We start from the raw sequence: 26,294 nt of genomic DNA, 5'->3' as shown, positions 1-26,294 counted from the left end.
TAAGATCCCTTACCAACCTGGTGTAAGATCCCTTACCAACCTGGTGTAAGATCCCATACCAACCCGGTGTAAGATCCCTTACCAACCTGGTGTAAGATCCCTTACCAACCTGGTGTAAGATCCCTTACCAACCCGGTGTAAGATCCCATACCAACCTGGTGTAAGATCCCATACCAACCCGGTGTAAGATCCCTTACCAACCTGGTGTAAGATCCCTTACCAACCTGGTGTAAGATCCCTTACCAACCTGGTGTAAGATCCCTTACCAACCTGGTGTAAGATCCCTTACCAACCCGGTGTAAGATCCCATACCAACCCGGTGTAAGATCCCATACCCACTGCTGTCTTTCAGCAATGGGAAGGAGAGATGATCTGAGTGGAGTTTCTGGATCTCCCAACTCAGGTGACTGCTTCATTTATTTCCTAAGGCTTCTTGACCATTTGAAGTCCATCCTGTCCAATCCCTTCTAAGTCCAGTACAGGGTGTTCTGGACTGAATCCAGGTTCCCCATCCTATAAGGCTTTGGTTAATAAAGGATTTACATTCGGATTTATGGTTGAGATATCACCACAGGCTATGGGGCACAGTGCACAGGTGCAATGGGGCACATCCATCCCCACTGAGCACATTGGGGTCGGCCCCGAACTCCAGGAGCAGTTGGGTGCAGTCGGGGGTCATGCAATGGGGCCTGGCCCCACACAACCGCAGTGCCATGGGGCAGGCGGGGGGCACGGAGCTGCCTCTGGGCCCCACAAGTGGGTTATAAATAGGGCCGTGCCCCATAGCACCACTGAACACGGGGCTGGAGGCAGCCCTATGGGGTAAACAGAGCCTGGAGCTGTGGGGCACCCAACACAATGGGGCTGCGGGAGCCGTGGGGCACAGGGGGGTTGGGGCTGCAGCGCAGTGGGGAGGGGGACACGGACACAATGTGGGGATAGAAGAGCCCTTTAATGTGGGGTTGGTCCCATAGGGAATGGGGGATGGTCCATGGGGTCAGCGGCTGTCGGATCCGGATGGGGGGCAGAAGAAATCCTCTGGGAGCTGTCCCAGGAGCCCGTCCAGGTCATCTGCAGGGAATGGGAGCATGGAGGTGATGGATCCTACATGGAGCAGGGATCGCTCCGTGTCCATGGATATGGGGAGGATGGAGCACGTCCAGGTCCCACATGGAGCAGGGATCACTCCATGTCCATAGACATGGAATGGGAGCATGGAGGTGATGGGTGCCATGCACATGCAGCAGGGATGGCTCCATGCCCATGGACATGGAATGGGAATCACTACCCAAGACCCAACTCACCCCCATCCTCGCCTCCAGCTGCCTCTGCCTCCTCCTGCTCCGCGCTATGGGGCCTCAAGAGCCCCCCCCAGTGCCCATGGCCACCCCGGGGGGGCTCTGTGGGGCGCAGTGGGGCAGGGACCTGCAAAACCCAATGGGGAGAACCAGGAGGGGTTCAGGGGGGAGCCAGGACCCCAATGAGCACCGGGACCCCCATCACCTCCTCCAGTACCAGTGCTGGTGCTGGTGCTGGTACTGGTGCCGGTGCTGGTGCCGGTGCTGATACTGGTGCTGATACTGGTGCTGGTGCCGGTACTGGTGCCGGTGCTGGTTGTGAACAGCCACCATTGGGCTCTGGGGGGTAGATCTTGAGCAGGTTGCTGGGGGTCACGTTGAGGTAATGGTTGCGGTGCGATGGGGAGAAGACCCCCACCTGTGGGGCAGAGATGTGGGGCAGAGCCGGGGCCGCAGCGTCCCCTGCCCCATAGATGTGGGTCAGGAACAGCCCCCACTGCTCTGCCCCATCGCACCTGCCTGAGCAGCAGCACAGATCCAGGCCGGAGCTCCCCCTGCCTCTGCTCCAGCAGCAGCCGATGCACTGTGCCCTGCATCTCCCCTATGGGGCAGGAAGGGACCCTCAGCCATGGGGCAGCAATGGGGCAGCAATGGGGCGCAATGGGGCAGCCATGGGGCAGCAATGGGGCAGCCATGGGGCAGCCATGGGGCAGCCATGGGGCAGAGCAGCCCCAGCCCAGGGGCACCCACACCCACCAGTGGGGTCCCGGAACACGGCACTGGCATCGCTGTGGGTCCTGCTCAGGGTCTTGATCATCACGGCCATGCTGGGGACCTTGTTCCTGGGGAGCTGCTTCAGGGCGGCCTGCAGAGACCCACATAGGACCCACAGCTGTGCCCCATAGGACCCACAGCTGTGTCCCTATGGGGCTTCAGATGGGGACCCACAGCGGTGTCCCCATAGGGGCTGCAGTGATGTCCCCATAGGACCCACAGCAGTGTCCCCATAGGGGCTGCAGCGGTGTCCCCACAGGGGCTGCAGTGGTGTCCCCATAGGGGCTGCAGCAGTGTCCCCACAGGGGCTGCAGTGGTGTCCCCATAGGGGCTGCAGCAGTGTCCCCACAGGGGCTGCAGTGGTGTCCCCATAGGGGCTGCAGCAGTGTCCCCATAGCACCCACAGCAGTGTCCCCATGTGCCCCATGGGCCCCACACCCTCACCTTGCGCAGCACCATGACCACACTGTAGGAGCGCAGGAAGCATCCGGGGTCCCTCTCATCCAGCTCCAGCTCTGTCCTCATTGTGCTCCATGGCCCCGTCCTGAACTCCTCCTCTGTGGGTATGGGCTGTGGGGCACAGTGGGGGGGGGCAATGGGACCCACAGCACCCCCAGACCCAAACATGGATCCGCACTGGAGCTATGGGGCAGGGATGGCACTGGGGCCCAGGGATGCTGTGGCTGCCCCATCCCTGCAGTGCTCAAGGATGGGTTGGATGCAGGGGTTGGAGCTGCTCCATGGGGCAGGGGATGGGAATGGAGGAGCTTTGGGGTCCCTCCATCCCGGATCATTGCAGGGTCTATGGGGCAGGAATCACCTCTGCCCGCGGCTTGGCCATGGCCCCATGGGATGGGGTGTGGGGAGCTGAGATCAGGATCTCCTCCTGCAGCTTTCCTGGGTGCTGATGGGAGACACAGAGAGACAGAGGGAGCCTTGAACCTCTCCAGCACCTCCTGCATCCCATCCTATCCCATCCCATCCCATCCCATCCCATCCCCATCCCCATCCCATCCCCATCCCCATCCCATCCCATCCCATCCCCATCCCATCCCCATCCCATCCCATCCCATCCCCATCCCCATCCCCATCCCCATCCCATCCCATCCCCATCCCATCCCATCCCATCCCCATCCCCATCCCATCCCCATCCCCATCCCCATCCCCATCCCATCCCATCCCCATCCCATCCCATCCCCATCCCATCCCATCCCCATCCCCATCCCCATCCCCATCCCATCCCATCCCCATCCAATCCCCATCCCATCCCATCCCCATCCCCATCCCATCCCCATCCCATCCCATCCCATCCCATCCCATCCCCATCCCATCCCCATCCCATCCCCATCCCATCCCATCCCATCCCCATCCCATCCCCATCCCCATCCCATCCCATCCCCATCCCATCCCCATCCCATCCCCATCCCATCCCATCCCCATCCCATCCCATCCCATCCCCATCCCATCCCCATCCCATCCCCATCCCATCCCATCCCCATCCCATCCCCATCCCATCCCCATCCCATCCCATCCCATCCCATCCCCATCCCATCCCATCCCATCCCATCCCCATCCCATCCCATCCCATCCCCATCCCATCCCCATCCCCATCCCCATCCCATCCCCATCCCATCCCCATCCCATCCCCATCCCATCCCATCCCATCCCCATCCCATCCCCATCCCATCCCATCCCATCCCCATCCCCATCCCATCCCATCCCATCCCCATCCCATCCCCATCCCATCCCCATCCCCATCCCCATCCATCCCCATCCCCATCCCCATCCATCCCCCCCCCCCCTCACCATATGGGGCAGGACCCCTGCAGGCCCTGGGAACCTTCGGGCTGTTCCATGTGTTGGGGTCCGTGGGGTCCCCCCCGGGGCTCTGGTGGCCGCGGTCACCAACTGCACCACGTGGTTGGTGAGCAGGGGGGGCTGCAGAGCGGGGGGGGGCCGGGGGGGGCACAGCCCCATGGGGGGGTCCTGAGCTCCCCCCTGCAGTGGGGGTGATGGGAGCGGCCGCAGGGAGGGGGTCCGGGGGGGGCACAGCCCCATGGGGGGGTCCTGAGCTCCCCCCTGCGCTGGGGGTGATGGGAGCGGCCGCAGGGACGGGGTCCGGGGCTGTCCCATTGGGATGGGGGGCGCGGGGGGGGGAGCCATGAACTGGAGCTCGGCCTCAGCCAGTGCCGAGAGGAAATCCTATGGGAGCAGAGGGAGAGGAACCGGAGACGGGATGAGCACCAGAACATGGTCCATGTCCTGCATCCTACATCCTATGTACCACATCCCATGTACTGCATCCCATGTACTGCATCCCATGTACCGCATCCCATGTACTGCATCCCATGTACCGCATCCCATGTACTGCATCCCATGTACTGCATCCCATGTACTGCATCCTATGTACTGCATCCCATGTACTGCATCCCATGTACTGCATCCTATGTACTGCATCCCATGTACCGCATCCCATGTACCGCATCCCATGTACTGCATCCCATGTCCTGCATCCTACATCCCATGTACCACATCCCATGTACTGCATCCCATGTACCACATCCCATGTACCACATCCCATGTACTGCATCCCATGTACTGCATCCCATGTACTGCATCCCATGTACCGCATCCCATGTACTGCATCCCACATCCCATGTACCACATCCCATGTACCACATCCCATGTACTGCATCCCATGTACTGCATCCCATGTACCGCATCCCATGTACTGCATCCCACATCCCATGTACTGCATCCCATGTACTGCATCCCATGTACTGCATCCCACATCCCATGTACTGCATCCCATGTACTGCATCCCATGTACCGCATCCCATGTACTGCATCCCACATCCCATGTACCACATCCCATGTACCACATCCCATGTACTGCATCCCATGTACTGCATCCCATGTACCGCATCCCATGTACTGCATCCCACATCCCATGTACTGCTTCCCATGTACTGCATCCCATGTACCGCATCCCATGTACTGCATCCCATGTACCGCATCCCATGTACTGCATCCCACATCCCATGTACTGCATCCCATGTACCGCATCCCATGTACCGCATCCCATGTACTGCATCCCATGTACTGCATCCCATGTACTGCATCCCATGTACTGCATCCCACATCCCATGTACTGCATCCCATGTACCGCATCCCATGTACCGCATCCCATGTACCGCATCCCATGTACTGCATCCCATGTCCTGCATCCCATGTACTGCATCCCATGTACTGCATCCCATGTCCTGCATCCCATGTACTGCATCCTATGTACTGCATCCCATAACCTCCATCCCATGTACTGCATCCTATGTACCGCATCCCATGTACTGCATCCCATGTCCTGCATCCCATGTACTGCATCCTATGTACTGCATCCCATGTACCGCATCCCATGTACTGCATCCTATGTACTGCATCCCATGTACCGCATCCCATGTACTGCATCCTATGTACCGCATCCCATGTCCTGCATCCCATGTACTGCATCCTATGTACTGCATCCCATGTACCGCATCCCATGTACTGCATCCTATGTACCGCATCCCATGTCCTGCATCCCATGTACTGCATCCTATGTACTGCATCCCATGTACCGCATCCCATGTACTGCATCCTATGTACTGCATCCCATGTACCGCATCCCATGTACTGCATCCCATGTACTGCATCCCATGTACCGCATCCCATGTACCGCATCCCATGTACTGCATCCCATGTACCGCATCCCATGTACCGCATCCCATGTACTGCATCCCATGTCCTGCATCCCATGTACTGCATCCCATGTACTGCATCCCATGTCCTGCATCCCATGTACTGCATCCTATGTACTGCATCCCATAACCTCCATCCCATGTACTGCATCCTATGTACCGCATCCCATGTACTGCATCCCATGTCCTGCATCCCATGTACTGCATCCTATGTACTGCATCCCATGTACTGCATCCCATGTACTGCATCCCATGTACTGCATCCCATGTACCGCATCCCATGTACTGCATCCCACATCCCATGTACCACATCCCATGTACCACATCCCATGTACTGCATCCCATGTACTGCATCCTATGTACTGCATTCCATGTACTGCATCCCATGTACTGCATCCCACATCCCATGTACCACATCCCATGTACCACATCCCATGTACCGCATCCCATGTACTGCATCCCATGTACTGCATCCCATGTACTGCATCCCATGTACTGCATCCCATGTCCTGCATCCCATGTACCGCATCCTATGTACCGCATCCCATGTCCTGCATCCCATGTACTGCATCCTATGTACTGCATCCCATGGCTCGCATCCTGCATCCTGTGTCCCACATCCTACATCCCATGTCGCACATCCCGTGTCCCACATCCCATGTCCAAAGTCCCATGACTCATACTCTACATCCCATGTCATACGTCCCACATCCTATATGGCGCGTCTCATGTCCCACAACCCATATCCAACATCCCATAACCCACATCCTACATCCCATGTTCCACATCCCACATCCCACATTCCATATCCCATATCTAATGCCCTATAACCCTATCCCAAATCCCATGCCCCACAGTCCATGTCCCACATCCTACATCCCATGTTCCACATTCCACATCCCATATTCCACATTCCATATCTAATGCCCTATAACCCCATCCCAAATCCCATATCCAATGTCCCATGCTCCACATCCCACGTCCCACATCCCACATCCAACATTTCATAACCCACATCCTACAACCCATGTTCCACATCCCATACCCAACGTCCCATGCCCCACAGCCTGTATCTAATGCCCTATCTCCCCATCCCACATCCCACACCCCACATCCCATATCCCACACCCCACATCCCATATCCCACAACCCACATCCCATATCCCACATCCCATATCCCACACCCCACATCCCATGTCCCACACCCCATATCCCACACCCCACATCCCATATCCCACAACCCACATCCCATATCCCACACCCCATATCCCACACCCCACATCCCACATCCCACACCCCACATCCCATATCCCATATCCCACACCCCACATCCCATATCCCACACCCCATATCCCACAACCCACATCCCATATCCCACACCCCATATCCCACATCCCATATCCCACATCCCATATCCCATATCCCACACCCCACATCCCATATCCCACACCCCATATCCCACAACCCACATCCCATATCCCACACCCCATATCCCACAACCCACATCCCATATCCCACACCCCACATCCCACATCCCACACCCCACATCCCATATCCCACACCCCATATCCCACACCCCACATCCCATATCCCACATCCCACATCCCATATCCCACATCCCATATCCCACATCCCATATCCCACACCCCACATCCCACACCCCACACCCCACATCCCATATCCCATATCCCACACCCCACATCCCACACCCCACACCCCACATCCCACATCCCACATCCCATATCCCATATCCCACACCCCACATCCCATGTCCCACACCCCATATCCCATATCCCATGTCCCACACCCCATATCCCATATCCCACACCCCATATCCCATGTCCCACACCCCATATCCCATATCCCACACCCCACATCCCATGTCCCACACCCCATATCCTGTGCCCCACACACCCCCTCCCCCCCTCCCCTCCCCCCTCACCTCATCCTCGGTGTCTCCCTCAGTCCCGAGTACACTCCAGAACCCGCGGGCCTGGGGAGGGGGGAGGGGGGAGGGGAGCACCGGGACATGAGGCTCCGCCCCCTCCGCTCCCCCTCCCCCCTCCCCCGGAGCCCCCCCCGGAGCCCCCTCCCCCCCCCCGCGGCTCCGGTGCCCCCCCGGACACCCCGACCCCCCCCGGCCCCGCTCCCGTTACCATGGCAGCGGCGGCGGAAGCGGAAGTGACGGAGCCGGGACCCGGGAGGAGGGAGGGGCCTCATTGAGCAGCAGCGACCCCTGGCGGGTGGGAGGAGAGGGGGCGGCTCTTAAAGGGACAGAGACCGCGGAAGGGGATGGAGGGGATGGGAGGGAGGGAGTGAATGAGTGTGTGTGAGTGTGAGTGTGAGTGTGAATGTGAGTGACTGTGAGTGACTGAATGTGAGTGACTGTGACTGTGAGTGTGTGATGCAATGTGAGTGTGAGTGTGAGTGTGTGACTGTGAGTGACTGAATGTGAGTGTGTGACTGTGTGTGTGAATGAGTGTGAGTGTGAGTGTGAGTGTGTGAGTGTGAGTGAGTGTGTGTGTGAATGAGTGTGAGTGTGTGACTGTGAGTGACTGAATGTGAGTGTGTGACTGTGTGTGTGTGTGAGTGTGAGTGTGTGAGTGACTGAATGTGAGTGTGTGACTCTGTGTGTGTGTGAGCGTGAGTGTGACTGTGACTGACTGCGTGCATGACTGTCATTGTGTATATGTGACTGTGAGCGTGTGTGACTGTATGAGTGAATGTGTGTGACAGTGAGTGCACACGTGTGTGCAGCTGCACACCGGTCCAGCACACGTGCACACGCACATGGTGCACACCCCCACTTGTGTTAATGCACAGGAGCACACCGGGCACAGTCCCATGTGCTCTCACGTGTGCACAACTGCACAGCAGCACTTAGTGCACACTCACATGTATGTCAGTGCACACACACAGACACACACACACACGTGTCTCATTGCACACACACAGACACGTGTCAGTCACACACACACTCACACACACACACGTGTCAGTCACACACAGACACACACACACTCACACGTGTCAATCACACACACACACATGTCACTCACACACACACACTCACACACACACACACACGTGTGTCTGCACACAGTGCGCACACTCGCACACGTCACTGAACACAGCACTTAGTGCATGCATTCACACATGTGTCATTGCACACAGCACACGCTCACACACACACGTGTCAGTCACACACACACACACACACACGTGTCAGTCACACACACACGTGTCAGTCACACACACACGTGTGTCAGTGCACACACTTAGTGCGCACACTCGCACACATGTCACTGAACACAGCACTTAGTGCATGCATTCACACGTGTGTCATTGCACACAGCACACGCTCACACACACACGTGTCAGTCACACACACACTCACACACACACGTGTCAATCACACACACACTCACACACACACGTGTCAATCACACACACACACTCACACGTGTCAATCACACACACACGTGTCAGTCACACACACACGTGTCAGTCACACACACACGTGTCAGTCACACACACACTCACACACACACGTGTCAGTCACACACACACGTGTCAGTCACACACACACTCACACACACGTGTCAATCACACACACACACTCACACGTGTCAATCACACTCACAGTCGGTCACGTGCCGTCGCACACTCGGTCACGTGCCGCGGCGCGCCCGGGGCTGTGTTTTCCCGCCGGGGGGGGGAGGGGCTCTTTGCGCGCGGTTCTATTTTTAGCGCGCGGGCCCCGTCACGTGACCGCGGTGACGTCACCAGTGTTGTTGTGGGGCGGGCGGGGCCGCGCGCGGGGAGGGGGGAGGGGCGGCGGCGGCGAGGGGCGGGCGGCGGAGAGGTACCGAGGGGGGGATGGGGCGGGGGGGGCAGCGCTATGGGGCTGTGCTATGGGGCAGAGCTATGGGGGGCAGCGCTATGGGGCAGAGCTATGGGGCAGCGCTATGGGGCAGCGCTATGGGGCAGAGCTATGGGGCAGAGCTGTGGGGCTGTGTGGGACCGCTATGGGGGGCACCGCTATGGGGCTATGGGGAGGCATGGGGGGACAGCGCTATGGGGGACAGCGCTATGGGGCTATGGGGGACAGCGCTATGGGGCAGCGCTATGGGGCTATGGGGGGTCCTTGCGGTTGGGGGGTTTGCTGTTGGGGGTGCCGGGGGGTCCCTGCAGCGCCGGCACCCATCGGGTTCCCCCCCCCGTGGGTCCGGGTCCGGTGTCCCCATGCGCGGTACGTGACCCCCCCCCCGTGCCCCACAGCGCTGACGGCACCGGCGGAGCGCGGCCCCCCCCGCCCCATGGAGCCCCCGAGGGATGCAGGTGAGAGACGGGGGGGGGGGGGGGGCGCAGTGCAGCCCCGTCCATCCCAGTGCAGCCCCGTCCATCCCAGTGCAGCCCAGTGCGTCCCAGTGCATCCCAGTGCAGCCCCGAGCAGCCCAGTGCGTCCCAATGCATCCCAGTGCAGTCCCGTCCATCCCAGTGCAGTCCCGTCCATCCCAGTGCATCCCAGTGCATCCCAGTCCATCCCAGTGCAGCCCAGTGCGTCCCAGTGCATCCCAGTGCATCCCCATCCATCCCCATCCCACTACGTGCACTGGCTGCTGCCCCAGCTCCCTCTCGAAGCCACCCCTGGCATTATCCCGACGGGAATGCCGATGGCAGCTGAACACCAGTATGGGGGATGGGATGGGATGGGGGTCAGGGTGCTCCCCATCCCATGGGACACATCCCGATCCCCCCCCAATGTCTATGGGGCCCATGGGGCTGTTTCTCTGCAGAGGGGGGGTCCGGCCCCGAGCCCCCCATGGAGCTCCTGCCCCACAACCAGATCCTGCCCCACACTGAGCTCCTGCCCCACACACAGCTCCTGCCTGGCACAGGTGAGTGGGGGGGTGTGGGGCTGTGGGTACTGGTTGGTCTGTGGGTGTTGGTTGGTCTGTGGGTACTGGTTGGTCTCTGGGTGCTGGTTGGTCTGTGGGTACTGGTTGGTCTGTGGGTACTGGTTGGTCTATGGGTGTTGGTTGGTCTGTGGGTACTGGTTGGTCTGTGGGTACTGGTTGGATCCCTCACTCCCCGGTGCTGTGTCAGGCGCAGAGGCTCCGGTGGTGTCAGTGCCCTCAGCCTGCGGTGCCCTGGCAGGTGTGGAGGCTCCGGTGGTGCCGGAGCTGTCGTCGCTGTCGCTGCAGCTGCAGCAGGAGCTGTTGTTGCTGCGGCAGCAGCAGAGGCTCCAGCAGCAGTTCCTGTTCAAGGAGTTCCAGAAGCAGCAGGAGAGGCTGAGGAGGGAGCATGAGGCTGAGCTGCAGAGACACAGACAGGTGGGGGGGTGATGGAGCCATTGGGGGGATGGGGATGTGGGGCAGGGACTGTCTGGGGTGATGGAGGTGTGGGGGTGATGGAGCCATTGGGATGTCGTATCTGGGGTGATGGAGGTGTGGGGTGTCGTGTCTGGGGTGATGGAGCCATTGGGGGAGATGGAGGAGGTGATGGAGAATTGGGGCTATTGACTGTTCGGGTGCTGGTGGGATTGGGGGTGATGGAGCCATTGGAATGATGGAGCTGGAGAGCATCACTTGGCCATGGTGATGGTGATTGGGGGTGATGGAGATTGGGGGTGATCGGGGTATGGGGACATCACCTATGAGGGGAGCTTTGGAGGGTGATGGAGATGTGGGGCCCGGAGTGCAGAGCTGGAGCCATTGGCTGCAGCTTGGGGGTGCTGGTGCCATGGGGTGGGATGGGGGTGATGGAGCCATGGGGTGGGATGGGGGTCGCTATGGGGCAGCCCCAGTGCTGATCTCCATCCATGGGGCAGCAGCAGCAGCAGGAGGCTGTGGCCGCGCGTCGGCAGCAGGAGCTGGAGCAGCAGCGCAAGGAGCGCGGCCGGGACAGTGAGTGGGGGGCAGCCCATGGGTCCCATTGGGCCCTATGGGGGGAGAATGCGGGGGGGGTGTGGGGCAGTGGGGCCGGATGGGGGGCAGTGGGGGGCACAGTGGGGCAGTGGCTCCGTGTCCCCCCCAGGCGCCATCACCAGCACAGAGGTGAAGCTGAAGCTTCAGGAGTTCCTGCTCAGCAAAGCCAAAGATCCTGTCCCAGTGCCCCACAACCATTCCCTGCCCCACATCCCCTCTTCTTGGTGAGTGCCCCCCCCCTGAGCCCCCCTTGGGGGGACCCCGCGCTCCCCATGGGTCCAGACCCACAGCTCTGTGCCCCACATGGGTGCAGTGGGTCTGGACCCACAGCTCTGTGCCCCACATGGGTCTGGACCCACAGTCTGTGCCCCACATGGGTGCAGTGGGTCCGGACCCACAGCTCTGTGCCCCACATGGGTCCGGACCCACAGCTCTGTGCCCCACATGGGTCAGGACCCACAGCTCTGTGCCCCACATGGGTGCAGTGGGTCAGGACCCACAGTCTGTGCCCCACATGGGTGCAGTGGGTCAGGACCCACAGCTCTGTGCCCCACATCCCCAGGCCCCATCACCCGTCCCTGGAGCGGAGCTCCCCCCCCCAGAGCAGCATTCCCGGGACCCCTCCCTCCCTGTGCCCCCCCCCGATGGGGACGTGCGAGTCCCGGGATGACTTTCCCCTGCGGAAGACGGGTGAGTGATGGGGGAGGGGCAGGGGGGGGGGCAGGGATATGGGATACAGGATACAGGGATATGGGATACAGGATACAGGGATACAGGGATACAGGATACAGGATACAGGGATATGGGATACAGGATACAGGGATACAGGATACGGGATACAGGTATGTGGGATACAGGATACAGGTCTATGGGATCCATGACCCCCCCACTGATGTCCCCACAGCCTCAGAGCCCAACCTGAAGCTTCGCTCGCGGCTCAAGCAGAAGGTGTCTGAGCGTCGGAGCAGCCCCATGATGAGGAGGAGGGAAGGAGCCATGAGCGGGTCCTGCAGGAGGAGAGCACTGGGGAGCACTGGTGAGCAGCAATGGGAGCACTGGTGAGCAGCACTGGGAGCACTGGGAGCACTGGTGAGCAGCACTGGGAGCACTGGGAGCACTGGTGAGACTCACTGGGAGCACTGGTGAGACTCAATGGGAGCACTGGTGAGACTCAATGGGAGCACTGGGGAGACTCACTGGGAGCACTGGGGAGACTCACTGGGAGCACTGGTGAGACTCAATGGGAGGGCTGGGAGCCATGGGGGGATGGGAACCATGGAATCCATGGGATCAGTGGGGGTGATGGGAGCAATAGGAGCCAAGGGGGGTAACGCATGTAACGTGTGTGTATCACACATGTAACTAACACATATGTAACACACATGTATTATGTGTGTATCACACATGTAGCACGTATGTATCACACATGTATCACATGTAACGTGTGTATCCCGTGTCCCCTCAGTGAGCTCCATCAGCAGCAGTGCTCCCGGCTCCGGCCCCAGCTCCCCCTGCAGCTCCCCCAGTGCTGGCAATGGGCTCACGGGATCCGTGCCCAACATCCCTGCACAGGTATGGTCACGTGTGTGTCACGTGATCCACACGTACATGTGTGCGTCATGTGACTGAGGTGTATATGTGTGCGTCACGTGATCCACACGTACGTGTCTGTCATGTGAGTGAGCTGTACCTGGGTGCGTCACGTGATCCACACGTACGTGTGCGTCATGTGACTGAGGTGTACATGTGTGCGTCACGTGATCCACACGTACGTGTGTGCATCATGTGACTGAGGTGTACATGTGTGCGGCGTGAGTGAGCGTGTAAGTCATGTGAATGAGAATGTGCATATGTATGTTACATGAGCAGCGTGCACACGTGTGTATCATGTGAGCGACATGTACACATCTGTGTCATGTGAGGGTGTGCACATGTGGGTCACATGAGTGGTGTGTCAGTGGTATATCCATATGTCAGTACCATGTTGATGGCATGTCAATGGTGTGTCCATAGCATGTTGATGGCATGGCAATGGTGTGTCCATAGCATGTTGATGGCATGGCAATGGCATATCCATGGTTTGTCCATAGAATGTTGATGGCATGTCAGTGACGTGTAAATGTCATGTCCATGGTGTGTCAATGGCATGTCCATGGTGTGTCAATGGCATGTCTATGGTGTGTCAATGACATGTCCATGGTGTGTCAATGGCATGTCCATGGTGTGTCAATGACATGTCCATGGTGTGTCAATGACATGTCCATGGTGTGTCAATGACATGTCCATGGTGTGTCAATGGCATGTCCATGGTGTGTCAATGGCATGTCTATGGTGTGTCAATGGCATGTCCATGGTGTGTCAATGGCATGTCCATGGTGTGTCAATGGCATGTCAGTGACATGTCCATGACGTGTCCCTGCTGTGTCCATGTCACATCCATGTCCCTGCTGTCTGTGTGTGTCCCACAGCAGCTCCTGCCGCACCAGCTGCCCCAGTTCAGCCTCTACACGTCCCCATCACTGCCCAACATCTCCCTGGGGCTGCCGGGACACAGCCCCCCCCTGCCCGTGAGCACCAGCGGGGGCCCTATGGGGACCTATGGGGGGGGATGGGGTCCATGGGGTTGGATGGGGACCATGGGGTTGGATGGGTCCATGGGGTTGGATGGGTCCATGGGGTTGGATGGGTCCATGGGGTCCATGGGGTTGGATGGGGACCATGGGGTTGGATGGGGTCCATGGGGTTGGATGGGGACCATGGGGTTGGATGGATCCATGGGGTTGGATGGGACCATGGGGTTGGATGGGTCCATGGGGTTGGATGTGTCCATGGGGTTGGATGGGACCATGGGGTTGGATGGGTCCATGGGGTTGGATGGGACCATGGGGTTGGATGGGTCCATGGGGTTGGATGGGGACCATGGGGTTGGATGGGGACCATGGGGTTGGATGGGTCCATGGGGTGGGATGGGTCCATAGGGTTGGATGGGTCCGTGGGGTTGGATGTGTCCATGGGGTTGGATGGGTCCATGGGGTTGGATGGGTCCATGGGGTTGGATGTGTCCATGGGGTTGGATGGGTCCATGGGGTCCATGGGGTTGGATGGGTCCATGGCGTTGGATGGGACCATGGGGTTGGATGGGACCATGGGGTTGGATGAGGTCCATGGTGTTGGATGGGTCCATGGGGTTGGATGTGTCCATGGGGTTGGATGGGTCCATGGGGTTGGATGGATCCATGGGGTTGGATGGGACCATGGGGTTGGATGGGTCCATGGGGTTGGATGGATCCATGGGGTTGGATGGATCCATAGGGTTGGATGGCACCATGGGGTTGGATGGATCCATGGGGTTGGATGGATCCATAGGGTTGGATGGCACCATGGGGTTGGATGGATCCATGGGGTTGGATGGATCCATGGGGTTGGATGGGTCCATGGGGTTGGATGGGTCCATGGGGTTGGATGTGTCCATGGGGTTGGATGGGTCCATGGGGTTGGATGGGTCCATGGGGTTAGATGGGGACCATGGGGTTGGATGGGTCCATGGGGTTGGATGGGTCCATGGGGTTGGATGGGTCCATGGGGTTAGATGGGGACCATGGGGTTGGATGGGTCCATGGGGTTGGATGTGTCCATGGGGTTGGATGTGTCCATGGGGTTGGATGGGTCCATGGGGTTGGATGGGTCCATGGGGTCCATGGTGTTGAATGGGTCCATGGGGTTGGATGGGTCCATGTGGTCCATGGGGTTGGATGGGTCCATGGGGTTGGATGGGACCATGGGGTTGGATGGGTCCATGGGGTTGGATGGGTCCATGGGGTTGGATGGATCCATAGGGTTGGATGGATCCATGGGGTTCATGGGGGGGGGCACTGACCTTTGACCCACAGGTGGATCCCGATCGCGCCCCCCCCGCGCCGCTGCTGACCCCCCCCCTCACTGGGGGGGGCAGTGGACGGTGACCCTGGTGTGGGTCAGGGGTCACTGCTGCAGAGGGTGCTGGTTATGGGGCCCACGCGGATGCAGGGGGGGCTCCTGGCGGGTGAGCGGCAATGGGGGCACCGCTTGTGGGGCACTATGGGGCATTGTAGAGAGCTATGGGGTGTTATGGAGCGCTATGTGGCGTTATGGAGTGCTATGGATCATTATGGGGCGCTATGGGGTGTTATGGATCATAATGGATCGTTATGGGATGTTATGGGGTGTGATGGATCGTTACGGTGTGTATGTAGTGCAATCTGGTGTTATGGATCATTATGGGGTGTTATATGGTGTGATGGATCGTTATGGGGTGTTATGGGCATTATGGGGTGTTACGGGGTGTTATGGGGTGCTATGGATCGTTATGGGGTGTTACGGATCACTATGGGATGTTATGGGGTGCTGTGGATCATTATGGGATGTTATGGATTGTTACGGGGTGTTATGGGTGTTATGGATGGCTATGGGGTGTGATGGAGCACTATGGGGTGTTATGGGGTGTTACGAGGTGTTATGGGGTGTTATGGATCATTATGGGATGTTATGGGGTGTTATGGCTGTGATGGATCACTATGGGGTGCTATGGATCATTATGGGATGTTATAGATCACTATGGGGTGCTATGGATCATTATGGGATGTTATTGATCACTATGGCTCATCACACCCCCCCCCCGCAGTCCCTCTCCACACCCGCCCCACAGTGACCCCCCCGGAGGGTTCGGGTTCGGCTCTGCCGCAGCCTCAGCACCGACCCCTGAGCCGCACTCAGTCCTCCCCCCTGCCCCAGAGCTCTGCCCTGCCCCACAGCAGCCTCCAGCACCCGCGGCCTGACCCACAGCAGCGCGGCAAGGTGGGGCGGGGGGGTGGTTATGGGGCAGTGTGGGGTGGTTATGGGGCACTGTGGGGTGCTGTGGGGTGCTATGGGTTTCTATGGGGCACTATGGGTTTTATGGGGCACTATGGGTGCTATGGAGCGCTATGGGTTGCTATGGAGCACTATGTGTGCTATGGGGCACTATGGGTGCTATGGAGCGCTATGGGTTTCTATGGGTCGCTATGGGGCACTATGGGTTTCTATGGGTCACTGTGTGTACCCCCCCCAGCTGCTGCCCACGGAGCTCTCTCGTCCCCCCCCCACCCACCGCGAGGAGACCGAGGAGGAGCTGACGGAACAGCGGTCACCCCCCCCGCGGGACCGGAGCCCCTCCCCCCCCCGGGACCGGAGCCCCTCCCCCCACCGGGACCCACAGGACATGGGGGGGGGCAGTGGGGATGAGACCGAGGGGGGGGGGGCCCGTCCAGCAGGTGGGGGGGGGGGAGGGGTAATGGGGGGGAGGGGTCCCAGTGCTGATGGGGGGTTATGATGGGATCCCAGTGCCCATGGGGGGGTTATGATGGGATCCCCATTGGTCTCTCACTGGTCTCCCCCCCCCCCAGGCTGTTCCCGAGGCTCCGCTGTTCCCAGGCCCCCCCCCGCCCGATGGGGGCCCCCGGCTCCGCTCCAGCACCGGTACGGGGGGGGGGCCCTTGGGGTGCCCATTGATGGGGTCCCCGTCCCATTGGAGCCCTCTGTGCCCTGGGGCTCCCATCCCTTGGGGTGCATGGGGACCCCCTGTCCCATTGGATCCCCATGCATGGGTTCCTGTGTCCCATAGGATCCCTGTGTTCTATGGGGTTCTCCATCTGTTCTGGTGCCCGGGGTTCCCCATATCCCATTGGATCCCTGTGTTCTATGGGATGCTCATCCCTTGAGGTGCCCGAGTTCCCATTGGATCCTCATGTCCCATTGGTTCCCTATGTCCCATCCAATCCATGTGTTCTATGGGGATGCTCATTCTTTGGGGTGCCCTGATTCCCATTGGCTCCCCATGTCCCATTGGATCCCTGTGTCCTATGGGGTTCCTGTATCCCATTGGATCCCTGTGTTCTATGGGATGCTCATCCCTTGGGGTGCCCGAGTTCCCATTGGATCCTCATGTCCCATTGGTTCCCTATGTCCCATCCAATCCATGTGTTCTATGGGGATGCTCATTCCCTGGGGTGCCCTGGTTCCCATTGGTTCCCCATATCCCATTGGATCCCTGTATCCCATTGGCTCCCGTCCCCAGGTCTGGTGTATGACACCTTCATGCTGAAGCACCAGTGCACATGTGGGAACAGCAGCATCCACCCCGAGCACTCCGGGCGCATCCAGAGCATCTGGTCCCGGCTGCAGGAGACAGGGCTGCTGGGGAGGTGTGAGGTGAGGACACCCCCTTATCCACCCCATTGTGTCTATGGGGTCACCCCATTGTGTCTATGGGGTCACCCCATTGTGTGTCTATGGGGTCACCCCATTCCCTGCATCCCTCCCAGCGCATCCGGGGCCGGAAGGCGACACTGGAGGAGATCCAGTCGGTGCACTCGGAGCACCACACTCTGCTCTATGGCACCAGTGCCCTCAGCCGACACAGGCTCGATGGCAAGAGGCTGATGGGTACGAGTGGGGGTCCCCCGATGGGGGGGGGATCGGGGGGGCCCCATCGCCCCCATTACCCCCATCACCCCCATCACCCCCATCGCCCCCATCGCCCCCATCACCCCCATCGCCCCCATCACCCCCATCGCCCCCATTGCCCCCATCACCCCCATTGCTCCCATTGCCCCCATTGCCACCATTGCCCCCATTGCCCCCATTGCCCCCATTGCCACCATCATCACCCCCATTGCCCCATCGCCCCCATCGCCCCCATCACCCCCATCACCCCCATCGCCCCCATTGCCCCGATCGCCCCCATCGCCCCCATCACGCCCATCACCCCCATCATCCCCATCACCCCCATTGCCCCCATTGCCCCCATCGCCCCCATTGCCCCATCGCCCCCATCACCCCCATCACCCCCATCACCCCCATTGCCCCCATTGCCCCCATCGCCCCCATTGTCCCCAATGCCACCATTGCCCCATTGCCCCATCATTGCCCCCATTGCTCGTCCCGCAGGTCCCATCGCCCACAAGACGTACGCGGTGCTGCCGTGCGGTGGCATTGGGGTGAGTCCATGGGGCAGGGGGGGTTTGGGGGTGTCCGTGCCCCAGTGTGAGCTCAGTGCCCCACAGGTGGACAGTGACACAGTGTGGAATGAGCTGCACTCACCCAGTGCAGTGCGAACGGCCGTGGGCTGCCTGCTGGAGCTGGTGTTCAAGGTGGCGGCCGGGGAGATCCGGGTGAGGACAGCACTGCAGTGAGTGCAGTGTGTGTGTGCAGTGTGTGTGTGTGCAGTGTGTGTGTGCAGTGTGTGTGTGCAGTGTGTGTGCAGTGTGTGTGTGTACAGTGTGTGTGTGCAGTGTGTGTGTGCAGTGTGTGTGTGCAGTGTGTGTGTGCAGTGTGTGCAGTGTGTGTGTGCAGTGTGTGTGCAGTGTGTGTGTGCAGTGTGTGTGTGCAGTGTGTGCAGTGTGTGTGTGCAGTATGTGTGCAGTGAGTGTGCAGTGTGTGTGTGCAGTGTGTGTGCAGTGTGTGTGCAGTGTGTGTGCAGTGTGTGCAGTGTGTGTGTGCAGTGTGTGTGCAGTGTGTGTGTGCAGTGTGTGTGTGCAGTGTGTGCAGTGTGTGTGTGCAGTATGTGTGCAGTGTGTGTGCAGTGTGTGCAGTGTGTGTGCAGTGTGTGCAGTGTGTGTGCAGTGTGTGTGTGCAGTGTGTGTGCAGTGTGTGTGCAGTGTGTGTGCAGTGTGTGTGTACAGTGTGTGTGTGCAGTGTGTGTGCAGTGTGTGTGTGCAGTGTGTGTGTGTGCAGTGTGTGTGTGCAGTGTGTGTGTGCAGTGTGTGTGCAGTGTGTGTGTGTACAGTGTGTGTGTGCAGTGTGTGTACAGTGTGTGTGTGCAGTGTGTGTGTGTGCAGTGTGTGTGTGCAGTGTGTGTGTGCAGTGTGTGTACAGTGTGTGTGTGCAGTGTGTGTGTGTGCAGTGTGTGTGTGCAGTGTGTGTGTGCAGTGTGTGTGCAGTGTGTGTGTGTACAGTGTGTGTGTGCAGTGTGTGTGCAGTGTGTGCAGTGTGTGTGTGCAGTATGTGTGCAGTGTGTGTGCAGTGTGTGTGCAGTGTGTGTGCAGTGTGTGCAGTGTGTGTGCAGTGTGTGTGCAGTGTGTGTGTGCAGTGTGTGTGTGCAGTGTGTGTGCAGTGTGTGTGTGCAGTGTGTGTGTGCAGTGTGTGTGTGCAGTGTGTGTGCAGTGTGTGTGTGCAGTGTGTGTGTGCAGTGTGTGTGTGCAGTGTGTGTGCAGTGTGTGTGCAGTGTGTGTGTGCAGTGTGTGTGTGCAGTGTGTGTGTGCAGTGTGTGTGTGCAGTGTGTGCAGTGTGTGTGTGCAGTGTGTGTGTGTGCAGTGTGTGTGTGCAGTGTGTGTGTGCAGTGTGTGTGCAGTGTGTGTGTGTACAGTGTGTGTGTGCAGTGTGTGTGTGCAGTGTGTGTGCAGTGTGTGTGTGCAGTGTGTGCAGTGTGTGTGTGCAGTGTGTGTGCAGTGTGTGTGTGCAGTGTGTGTGTGCAGTGTGTGCAGTGTGTGTGTGCAGTGTGTGTGCAGTGTGTGTGTGCAGTGTGTGCAGTGTGTGTGTGCAGTATGTGTGCAGTGAGTGTGCAGTGTGTGTGTGCAGTGTGTGTGTGCAGTGTGTGTGCAGTGTGTGTGTGCAGTGTGTGTGTGCAGTGTGTGTGTGCAGTGTGTGTGTGCAGTGAGTGCAGTGTGTGCAGTGTGTGTGCAGTGTGTGTGTGCAGTGTGTGTGTGCAGTGTGTGTGCAGTGTGTGTGCAGTGTGTGTGTGCAGTGTGTGTGTGCAGTGAGTGTGCAGTGTGTGTGTGCAGTGTGTGCAGTGTGTGTGTGCAGTGTGTGTGTGCAGTGTGTGTGTGCACTGAGTGTGCAGTGTGTGTGTGCAGTGTGTGTGCAGTGTGTGTGCAGTGTGTGTGTGCAGTGTGTGTGTGCAGTGAGTGTGCAGTGTGTGTGTGCAGTGTGTGTGTGCAGTGAGTGTGCAGTGTGTGTGTGCAGTGTGTGTGCAGTGTGTGTGCAGTGTGTGTGTGCAGTGTGTGTGTGCAGTGTGTGTGTGCAGTGTGTGTGCAGTGTGTGTGTCACGTGTCCCCCACCTGACACCTGTGTCATGTGACCCCCAGAACGGCTTCGCCGTCATCCGCCCACCAGGGCATCATGCTGAGGAGTCCGCGGCCATGTGAGTGCAGGGACACGTGGGGGGGTGGGGGATGGAGCCATCGGAGACCCCCCCCCATCACTAACCCCCCCCATCACTGACCCCCCATCACTGCCCCCCCCATCACTGACCCCCCATCACTGCCCCCCCCATCACTGACCCCCCCATCACTGACCCCCCCATCACTGATCCCCCATCACTGCCCCCCCATCACTGACCCCCCATCACTGACCCCCCATCACTGACCCCCCCATCACTGACCCCCCATCACTGACCCCCCCCATCACTGACCCCCCCATCACTGCCCCCCCATCACTGACCCCCCCCATCACTGCCCCCCCATCACTGACCCCCCATCACTGACCCCCCCCATCACTGACCCCCCATCACTGACCCCCCCCATCACTGACCCCCCCATCACTGACCCCCCCCATCACTGACCCCCCATCACTGCCCCCCCATCACTGACTCCCCCCATCACTGACCCCCCATCCCTGACCCCCCATGACTGACCCCCCCATGACTGCCCCCCCATCACTGACCCCCCATCACTGATCCCCCCATCACTGACCCCCCCATCACTGACCCCCCCCCATCACTGACCCCCCATCACTGCCCCCCCATCACTGACTCCCCCCATCACTGACCCCCCATCCCTGACCCCCCATGACTGACCCCCCCATGACTGACCCCCCATCACTGACCCCCCATCACTGACCCCCCCATCACTGACCCCCCATCCCTGACCCCCCATGACTGACCCCCCCATGACTGACCCCCCATCACTGACCCCCCATCACTGACTCCCCCCATCACTGACCCCCCATCCCTGACCCCCCATGACTGACCCCCCCATGACTGACCCCCCATCACTGACCCCCCATCACTGCCCCCCCATCACTGACTCCCCCCATCACTGACCCCCCCCATCACTGACCCCCCATCACTGACCCCCCCATCACTGACCCCCCCCATCACTGACCCCCCATCACTGACCCCCCCCCTCCCCCCCCCTCAGGGGTTTCTGCTTCTTCAACTCTGTGGCCATCTCAGCAAAGCTCCTTCAGCAGCGACTGAGCCTGAGCAGGATCCTGATCGTGGACTGGGTATGACCCATCATGGGGATGGTACCAACTGTGGGGGGGTCCTGACCCTGTGCCCCCCCCATGGGGATGGTACCAACTGTGGGGGGGGGTCCTGACCCTCTGCCCCCCCCATGGGGATGGTACCAACTGTGGGGGGGTCCTGACCCTCTGCCCCCCCCATGGGGATGGTACCAACTGTGGGGGGGTCCTGACCCTGTGCCCCCCCCCATGGGGATGGTACCACTGATGTGGGGGGGTCCTGACCCTCTGCCCCCCCCATGGGGACGGTACCACCGGTGTGGGGGGGTCCTGACCCTGTGCCCCCCCAGGACATCCATCACGGCAATGGCACTCAACAGGCCTTCTACAGTGACCCCCATGTTCTCTACATCTCACTGCACAGATACGATGATGGCAACTTCTTCCCTGGCAGTGGAGCACCCGAGGAGGTAATGGGGGGGGGGTCATGGGGGGGGGGGCATGGGGGGGGGGCGTGGGTGGGGGGGGTCACCATGGATGGGGGGGTCACCATGGATGAGGGGGGTCACCATGGATGGGGTGGTCACCATGGATGGGGGGTCACCATGGATGGGGGGGTCACTATGGATGGGGGGGGTCACCCATGGATGGGGGGGTCACCTTGCCCTGCAGCAGTGTCAGGTCTGACCCTCACTGTCCATAGGTGGGCAGTGGACTGGGGGTCGGCTTCAACATCAACATCGCCTGGACCGGGGGGGTGGACCCCCCCATTGGGGATGTGGAGTATCTGACGGCCTTCCGGTGAGGGGGGGTCACTGTGCCATGGGGGGGGTCACTGTGCCCATTGGGGGGTCACTGTGCCCATTGGGGGGGTCCTTGTGCCTTTGGGGGGGTCACTGTGCCCATGGGGGGGGTCCCTGTGCCCTTGGGGGGGTCACTGTGCCCATGGGGGGGGGTCCCTGTGCCCATGGGGGGGTCCCTGTGCCCATGGGGGGGTCACTGTGCCCATTGGGGGGGGTCTCTGCATCACTGGGGGGCGGTCCCATGGATGTGGGGGTGTCCGGGGGTGTCCCTGTACCCTAAGGGGTTGTCTCTATCCCTGGGGGTGTCTCTATCCCTGGGGGTGTCCCCCCCCCCCCCCCCCAGGTCTGTTGTCATTCCCGTGGCCACCGAGTTCTGCCCTGAACTGGTTCTGGTCTCTGCTGGGTTCGATGCTGTCGAGGGTCACGTGACCCCACTGGGGGGGTACCACGTGAGCGCCAACTGTGAGCGGGGGGGGCACGGGGGGGGAGGGGGTATGGGGGGTGTTATGGGGGAGGGTTATGGGGGGGTACGGGGGGGGTATGGGGGGGTATAGAGAGAAGTTATGGGGGGGTATGGGGGGAAGTTATGGAGGGGGGTTATGGGGGGGGCTATGGGGGGGTATGGAAGGGGTTAATGGGGGGTTGGGGTGGGGGTTATGGGGGGATTATGGGGGGGCCTCGTGGTCACCCCCCCCCACACCCCCCCCGTGCCCCCCCCAGGCTTCGGTCACCTGACCCAGCAGCTGATGACGCTGGCAGGGGGACGGGTGGTGCTGGCGCTCGAGGGGGGACACGAGCTCAGCTCCATCTGTGACGCCTCCGAAGCCTGTGTCAGTGCCCTGCTGGGCATGGAGGTGAGGGGGGACCCCCCCAAGGACCCCCCCAAGGACCCCCCCCCATGGACCCCCCTGACCCCCCCCGGACACCCCCAAACCCATGTGACCCCCCCCCCTTGCACCCCCATATCCATGGGACCCCCCCCTCAGACACCCCCACATCTATGGGGACCCCCCACACACACCCCCCGGGAACCCCCCCCGACCCCCCACACCCCCACATCCATGGGACCCCCCCGGACACCCCCCCCCGGACTCCCCCATATCCATGGGACCCCCTCCCCCAGACACCCCCATACCCACCGGACCCCCCCCCCAACACCACCATATACATGGGAGCCCCCCCGGACCCCCCCCCACGGTACCCACACACTCCCCCATGGGAGCCCCCCTCGGACACCCCCACATCTATTGGACCCCCCCCGGGAACACCCCCACATCCATGGGACCCCCCCGGCTCCCCCCCCCCCCCATGGGACCCACAGACTCCCCAATGGGACCCCCCTCTCGGGCCCCCCCATTTGTGGGTCTGGGGGTTCGGGGGGGTCCTCACGTGGTGCCCCCCCCTCAGCTGGAGCCTCTGGACCCGAAGCTGCTGCAGCAGAAACCCAATGGGAACGCGGCAGCTGCACTGCACAGAGTGATCCAGATCCAGAGTGAGCCATGGGGGGGTCTGTGGGGCTGCCCCATAGCGGGGTGTGTGGGGCTGCCCCATAGCGGGGTGTGTGGGGCTGCCCCATAGCGGGGTCCGTGGGGCTGCCCCATAGCAGGGTGTGTGGAGCTGCCCCATAGCGGCTCTGTGGGGCTGCCCCATAGCGGGGTCTGTGGGCCTGCCCCATAGCGGGGTCTGTGGGGTGCCCCATAGCGGGGTCTGTGGGGCTGCCCCATAGCGGGGTCTGTGGGGTGCCCCATAGAGGGGTCTGTGGGGTGCCCCATAGCGGGGTCTGTGGGGCTGCCCCATAGCGGGGTCTGTGGGGCTGCCCCGTAGCGGGTTCTATGGGGCTGCCCCATAGCGGGGTCTGTGGGGCTGCCCCATAGCGGGGTCTGTGGGGCTGCCCCATAGCGGGGTCCGTGGGGCTGCCCCATAGAGGGGTCCGTGGGGCTGCCCCATAGCGGTGTCCGTGGGGCTGCCCCATAGCGGGGTCTGTGGGGCTGCCCCATAGCACAGTGTGTTGCAGGTCGGCACTGGGGGTCCCTGAGGCGCGGGGGGGACCCGGAGGCTGAGGCTCTGTCGGCCATGGCACAGCTGAGTGTGGGGGCAGAGCTGGGGGGCGACGGCACAGACAGGTACGGTCACGTGTGTGTGGGGTCACGTGTGTGCGGGGTCAGGTGTGTGCAGGGTCACGTGTGTGCATCGTCATGTGTGTGCATGGACACATGTGTGCATGGTTGTGTGTGTTCATGGTCACGTGTGTGCATGGTCACATGTGTGCGGGGTCACGTGTGCATGGTCACGTGTGTGATCCCGGTGCTGGATCCCATCCCCCCCCAGGCCGCTGGAGGAGCCAATGGAGGCCGAGCCCCCGCTGTGACCCCGCTGTGACCCCGCTGTGACCCTGCTGTGACCCCTGGAAAACCACCGGGAATGGGGTGGAAATGGGACAAAAGAGGAATTATTTTGGTTTTCTATTAAAAATGGCTGGAAAAGGCAAAAAAATTCTCTCCCCAATTGTGTCCCATTGGATCCTATTGTGTCCCATTGGGTCCTGTTGTGTCCCATTGGATCCTGTTGTGTCCCATTGGGTCCTGTTGTGTCCCATTGGATCTGTTGTGTCCCATTGGATCTGTTGTGATCTGGTGTCAGTTAGAGCCATGGTGGGACAGCTCTCATGACTGTGCTCATGGGTGGCTGTGTCCTTTGTAGGGTGTATAGGGCAGCAAAGAGAGGTGATGGAGTCACCTTTATGTGAGAGCAACCACAGTGCATTGACTGTGTCCGGGGGCAGACGAGGAGCAAGGGGATGTCTGTGGGTACGGAGGGACAGGCTGGTGCGGGTGGTACATCTGTGGGGTCTGTTATGGACCAGGACGAAGGAGCTGATGAGGTTTCCTACAGGCACCTGGAAACAGCCTCACAACCACCTGCCTTGGTCCTCATGGGGGGTTTAACTACCCCAATGTTTGCTGGAGGACTCACACAGCCAATAACAGTGCAGGAGGTTCCCCCAGTGCATTGATGGTAACTTCTGGATCCCTGGAGGACAGGGAATGGGTTGGAAGGGTCCAGAGCAGATCCATAGGGATGTGAAGGGAGTGGAGCAGCTCCCTTAGGAGGAGAGGCTGAGGGAGCTGAGCCTCTATGGCTTGGAGGTGAGGACACTGAGGGGTGACCCCATCAGTGTTGTAAAGGGTGTGGGTGTAGGATGATGGAGCTGTGCTTGTTCCAGTGCTATCCAGTGACAGGACATGGGGCAATGGGTGTAAACTGGAGCATGGGAGGGTCCATGTGAACATCAGGGAGAACTCCTTTACTGGGAGGGTGACAGCACTGGAACAGGTTCCTGAGTGGGGTTGTGGCATCTCCTATGTGGGAGATATGGTTCATGGGGTACCCCAGGTTCAGAGATGTGGAATGGGATCAGGGATGCAGGATGGGATCAATGATGCGGGATGGGGTCAGGGATGGGACCAGGGATGGGATCAGGGATGGGATCAGGGATGGGATCAGGGATCAGGGATGGGATGAGGGATGGGATGAGGGATGGGATCAGGGATGCAGCCC

The 26,294-nt window shown here is 60.4% G+C and overlaps 2 protein-coding genes and 1 long non-coding RNA gene across 3 annotated transcripts; 1 reads left to right on the top strand and 2 right to left on the bottom strand.

Annotated features, from left to right (window-relative positions):
• Window positions 1-933: 933 nt before the first annotated feature.
• HROB (homologous recombination factor with OB-fold) lies at window positions 934-4,049 on the bottom strand. The gene is made up of 8 exons (XM_034070319.1): window positions 3,879-4,049; window positions 2,893-2,976; window positions 2,517-2,642; window positions 2,055-2,163; window positions 1,814-1,899; window positions 1,516-1,716; window positions 1,305-1,425; window positions 934-1,071 (listed from the first exon to the last, which is right to left on the bottom strand). Exons 1-8 carry the CDS (start codon window positions 4,047-4,049, stop codon window positions 998-1,000), a joined length of 972 nt encoding a protein of 323 aa, XP_033926210.1. The 3' UTR covers window positions 934-997.
• Window positions 4,050-4,142: 93 nt separating this feature from the next.
• Window positions 4,143-7,989, bottom strand: LOC117437080 (uncharacterized). Its single transcript, XR_004550357.1, has 3 exons — window positions 7,963-7,989; window positions 7,749-7,799; window positions 4,143-4,274 (listed from the first exon to the last, which is right to left on the bottom strand). It is a non-coding gene; the product is annotated as an uncharacterized lncRNA (long non-coding RNA).
• A 2,136-nt stretch (window positions 7,990-10,125) lies between these two features.
• HDAC5 (histone deacetylase 5) lies at window positions 10,126-25,208 on the top strand. Its single transcript, XM_034070318.1, has 25 exons — window positions 10,126-10,147; window positions 10,606-10,707; window positions 10,916-11,142; window positions 11,643-11,715; window positions 11,846-11,960; window positions 12,299-12,426; window positions 12,641-12,772; window positions 13,202-13,308; window positions 14,205-14,349; window positions 16,397-16,569; window positions 16,823-16,985; window positions 17,128-17,229; window positions 17,828-17,961; window positions 18,075-18,195; window positions 18,700-18,749; window positions 18,816-18,923; window positions 20,835-20,890; window positions 21,888-21,975; window positions 22,284-22,403; window positions 22,637-22,734; window positions 23,080-23,198; window positions 23,457-23,590; window positions 24,144-24,228; window positions 24,751-24,859; window positions 25,065-25,208. The coding sequence occupies exons 1-25, from the start codon at window positions 10,126-10,128 to the stop codon at window positions 25,102-25,104; spliced, it is 2,751 nt and encodes a 916-aa protein (XP_033926209.1). The 3' UTR covers window positions 25,105-25,208.
• Window positions 25,209-26,294: the final 1,086 nt, after the last annotated feature.

The sequence above is a fragment of the Melopsittacus undulatus genome, chromosome 17, assembly GCF_012275295.1.
Source record: "Melopsittacus undulatus isolate bMelUnd1 chromosome 17, bMelUnd1.mat.Z, whole genome shotgun sequence".
Lineage (NCBI taxonomy): Eukaryota > Metazoa > Chordata > Aves > Psittaciformes > Psittaculidae > Melopsittacus > Melopsittacus undulatus.
This window is presented reverse-complemented; position numbering and strand designations above follow the sequence as displayed.